Here is a 5,071-nt window from a genome sequence, read left to right on the forward strand (position 1 = left end):
TAATTGAGTTGTTTGGCCTACATGTTTTGTAATAAATTAGAGTAACTTGGTATATATTATGATAAGTTATAAGTTAAAAGAACGTGGCTGGAATTTAGTTTGATAAATCCCAGCTTGTTGTAAGTGATAATGTTTTTTCAGCCCCCATACGTATTCCCCTCGAAATTGCACTTAAGTATTTATACATAAAAGTGTAAGTTAAGCAACAATCATGAGAAAATTTAGTTGGTATCAGAAATCTTGCTGTAAAGTCTGGCGAAAATGGAATCATATTTGACCCTAGTCTCCATATAAAGAGACTTTTGGAAACTCATTTTAATGCTCGTAATTTTCTTAAAATCATTGATAAAATTAGAACTGAACTTGTTTAATCATATTATCAAATTTTGTTATAATCGTTCCTAGATCTTATATAAGGCCCATATCAGTATAACGTTCATAATTGACTTAAAAACATTAGTACCACGATGAAATTCGGCATATGAATATTAAATCATTCAATAAATTTTCTTATGATCGGTCCATAATTGTCCCTTGTTTTTATATCAGTTCATAATCGACTTACATGAACAGCATGAACGGGTCTTATATGAATATTAATAAGTTTACCAAATTTGAAGATCGGTCCATAACTGAATCTAATTGTTCCCGATAATTCTCTTTTATAAAAAAGGCTCCGAAATTTGTATCACGTTACTTCAAAGCTTTATAAAATCTATAACCAAATCCTATTTATATATTAACTAAAAAAATGAAACAATTTAAAATTTTTTTTTTAATTTTTTATTAAAGATTTTCTAGTTCTTTTTTTTTCAATAAAGTATTTTTTCTAAATATTTTACAAAGAATTTTTGCAAAGCGCTCCATATTTGCACTTTCCAATAGCAGCAACTTTTCCAGTTGCTAAGCCAAAGTTAGACTGATTGTTGACAATACACTGCAGTCTTTACTACCGGTTTCATCCGTGTTTTCATTATCAGCTGCAGAAAACCATGATGAAATTTGTTTTTTTCTTGTTCAAATACACATCACAGGTGTTTTCTTAAGACACCTTATGATTTCGCCCCGTTGACTTCTTTCACCAAGGACGCCACATGGAAGCTGATTCACTGGGTGTGGGACTGCAACTGCCGCTATCACTGCTGCCACATTCAGAAGGTGGTGGTGTGATGAGTGAAGGTTCGGGAGAACTGCACATGGATGAAGAACCCAAGTGGGTTTGTGGTGGCATGGCAGCAAAGTGGGTAGAGCTGGCTGGTGTTACGCCCAAAGGTGTAACAGCAGTGGGTACTATAACTTGCAAATAGTTGAGACGATGACCCAAATGGCTCATCAGTTGTGTACCCAAATCAACACTTACTCCCGGTACGGTGGCCAAAGTTTTGGACACTTCATTGGCAGCATGAATATAACCAGCACGGAAACTTTCGGCAATTGTAAGCTTGGAATCGGGATTGCCATTTAATCGTAATTGCTTTTGAGCTCTCAATTTCTTCATATGCTCTACAGTCAATTCCAAAATATCAGCCTTTTCCAAACGGGTAATATGTTCACCCTCCTGGGTCAAGCACTCGACCATAATATCTTTTAATTCATCCAGACACTTGTTGATGCGAGCACGACGCTTGCGCTCCAACATGGGTTTCATGACCTTACGGTATTGATAGGTTTTTGACATTTCCATCTCTAAGACCATTTCTCAGTTACTTAATCCAAAAAAAGAAGAGATGAGTGAGCTTATCCACTAGTAGCTGGAGATGATGAGAATATGATTGTTGTGTTTAAGTAAATCCTCTTGTTTGTAGAATGTTTTTGTTCCAGAATCAGACACCAACGTAAAGTTGCGTTGTTCACTGTTTGACGTTTAAGTTTAAAATGATTCAACGGTGCTCTGAGCTCTTGCCTTTTATAAATGCCTCCTCAGCACAGCCAGAGTATGGAGTGTGCGATCAACGACAACAATTCCACAAGAGTAAGTGAGATAACAACTGCTTATAGCGGCTGCATTCGTACCTATAGTCTAACATGGACTGTGTGAACATTTTACGTCATCCCCCTTATGCCCGCACGCAGAGAATATTTTTCAATGTTGTTGTTGTTATTGCTGTATTGTATTTTTTTAGTTCAGCACACAACACTCCGCATAACAAAGTACACAGTAAATACAACAACAACAACAGCATTATAAAGAAAATCAACAATAACTGCCACAACTACAACAACAACAATAACAACGATAAACGAACGAGTCGACTTAAGTTGTGATTGTTATACCGTGGGAAACTATTCTGTAGTCGATTTCTCACGACTGGCTTGTTGGATGGTTGAATGGTTAGATTGCCGGATTGTTGTGTTATTATTATTGTTGCTGTAGTTGTTGTATACAATATAAACATGCATGTTGTTGTTTTTGTTGCTTTTGGCTGTATGACTGGCTGGCTGCCTAACTGCCGTACTTGATTATTTCAGTTTGTTATTTATGTTTGATTTTTTTTTTCTGTTTTATTTGTTGTGTTGTGTGGTTGAGTGCCTTAATGCCGCCAGCATGACTGTACGATTGGGGTCTTTTAAGTACTCATGAAACGGGGCAGAGTGTAAACTCAGAAGCGGCAGCAGCAGCACTCGAGCTATCGACAGCGCACATGCCTTCCATCTATAACAAGATATTTGTTGTATATTTGTAGATATGTTATTTTTTTAGCATGATTAAGTTGGAACAATTGTGCTTTTTATTGTTTTGGTACAAATTGCGGTAAAAGGTTCTGGTACCTTTGGTGCAATTTGCACTTGTTTCTGGGCTCAAGCCATTGCTATGTTTCCCCCATTAAAGAGTTAATGTTTAGGCAATTTCGGATTAAGGAAACTTTTATGGACCAAATGTTTTCATATCCTCACATACTTATAAGGAACTGTTTTCGTCCCGATACTAATATTTTGCACCAGATTAGGCACCCATCCGTTCAATTAAAAAGAACTAAGTTCTTTTCATCGGATATTAAGGGATTAAGAACGTAGGGACGCATAAATTCTTCTGTTGTTCTCCAATTTTGAAGAGTAATTGCTTTCGCAATTTAGGCTAACTCCGAACAGCGAAATTTCTGGTATTTCGGTTGATTTGAATGCTCAAATCTTTTTGTCAAAGAATTCGTATGCATTAATACTTAAAGATCTTTATTGTTCTTCTATGAGGTTTTTAACAAGTCCGGAACTGAGGAGTAATTGTCTTTGCAATTGCAAAATTACTGATGTTTCGGCGAATTTGTGTTCTCGAATCGTGAATGGGTTGCGTCCAGTTTTGAAGAGTAATTGGCTTTGTAATTCAGGCTAACATCGAACGCGAAATTTCCGATTTTTCAGCATATTTGTTTGCTCGAATCGATCTTCCTGCAAAAGTTCTTGTTGTTCTCCGAGATTCTTAACACGTCCAGTTCTTAAAAGTAACTGGCTTCGCAATTGGGGCTAACACCGAACAGCGAAATTTCTGGTATTTCAGTCGTCGGCTTGCTCGAATCGTTTGTCAAAGAGTTTGGACGCATGAATACTCCATAAAAGTAAGATCTTCCCACTAAAGTTCTTGTTCTTCTCCGAAGGTTTTAACACTTCCAGTTTTGAAGAGCAATTGGCTTCACAATTAGGTCTATTTCTGCTATTTCAGTCGATTTGTTTGCTCGAATCGTTTGTCAAAGAGTTTGGACGCATAAATACTCTATAAAAGTAAAATATTTCTGTCCAGATCTGAAGAATAATTGCCTTTGCAACTCCTGCAAAATTTCTGATGTTTCGGCCAATTTGTTTTCTCGATTTGTAAATGGATTGCGTCCAGTTCTGAAGAGCAATTGGCTTCTCAATTCAGATCAAATGTTAATTACTATGATCGATAGCAAATTTAGCTGATGATCTGTGGATCTTGAAGACAAAGGAGTGGCTTTAAACTCTTATTTAATGGACCAATTGGCGAACAAATATATATTCACTCTCCTATAGTTTCACAGTTATTGAACTCAGAAAGTATAATACAAGTCTAACGTCTTCATTATCCTTCTCTTAAAATACGAAACTATTACTAAAGTACCAAGCATTTAAACTCTATATTGAAACATTAGTACCCTCAAAAAGTACCTAAAGTGTTTAACAATAATTGGCACTAATTCGTACAATTTTCACACCACATCCCCGATTTGTTATTTCTTGTTATTGTATTTTTTTTAAATTTTATTGCTCTGTTTGGTTAGGCTGAGGCTATTAACGTTTTATATCGAGTGAAAAAAAGGCTTTGGTGACGTTGTTTTAACATTGGATGGAATATACTTGTACGTACATTTTATCGCAAGTATGGGGCCTTGTTTTTTTTTTTTTTGTTCGTATTATTTCTTTCTTCATTATTTTTTAGTTTCTTCGTCGCCTTGTGTGTTGCGAACAATGAATGTGAACCCCTTTTTTTCCTTGTTGCTCATACACATACTAAGTTTGTATATAGATGTGTGCCACATATCGGCTATGTATGTATGTATGAGCAGTAGCTTGTCTTGTGTGTGTTATACGGCACGATTACAATTGAGGAATCGTCATAGCAAATTTTTTTGTTTAATGCTTTATGGATCATTGGATCGTGCCTAAATCGACAAATGTTATAACGATCATTTCTTTTATTTTGTCTGCGCAAAGCGTTGTTTTGCATAGTTTTAATGTTGGTTTAAGTTGTTTGGACTGGGCCGGCATAAATGGAAAATTGTTGCGTTTGTTGGTGATTTGTGAGAATTTCAATAAGTGGGAAATTTGGGGGAGGTGACGGATTCGCCGTTATTTGGATCCCTTTAAGTCTAGATTTTCAACATTTTCATTATAATTTTGTCGTGAGGGTTGCGATCATCTCAATGGATCATTCAGACTGAATGGTATATCGGAAATATCGAATATTTTACAATATCGACTATGACTCATCGACTGCAAGCATGGCTCTTATAACCATAATTAAACTATTCACAAGCTATGACTCTAACGGAAACTGCACGATCAGCTATAGTAGTTAACTGGACGTTTCGCACTGTAAAACTTTGACAGATGGGAATTT

The 5,071-nt window shown here is 36.0% G+C and overlaps 1 protein-coding gene across 1 annotated transcript; it reads right to left on the bottom strand.

Annotated features, from left to right (window-relative positions):
* Positions 1 to 788: 788 nt before the first annotated feature.
* On the bottom strand, positions 789 to 1,876 carry LOC119607253 (enhancer of split mbeta protein). The gene has a single exon (XM_037961103.1). It carries the CDS (start codon positions 1,694 to 1,696, stop codon positions 1,079 to 1,081), a length of 618 nt encoding a protein of 205 aa, XP_037817031.1. The 5' UTR covers positions 1,697 to 1,876; the 3' UTR covers positions 789 to 1,078.
* Positions 1,877 to 5,071: the final 3,195 nt, after the last annotated feature.

The sequence above is a fragment of the Lucilia sericata genome, unplaced genomic scaffold (assembly GCF_015586225.1).
Source record: "Lucilia sericata isolate MDLA Ls3-8-SP2 unplaced genomic scaffold, ASM1558622v1 Contig000679F_arrow, whole genome shotgun sequence".
Lineage (NCBI taxonomy): Eukaryota > Metazoa > Arthropoda > Insecta > Diptera > Calliphoridae > Lucilia > Lucilia sericata.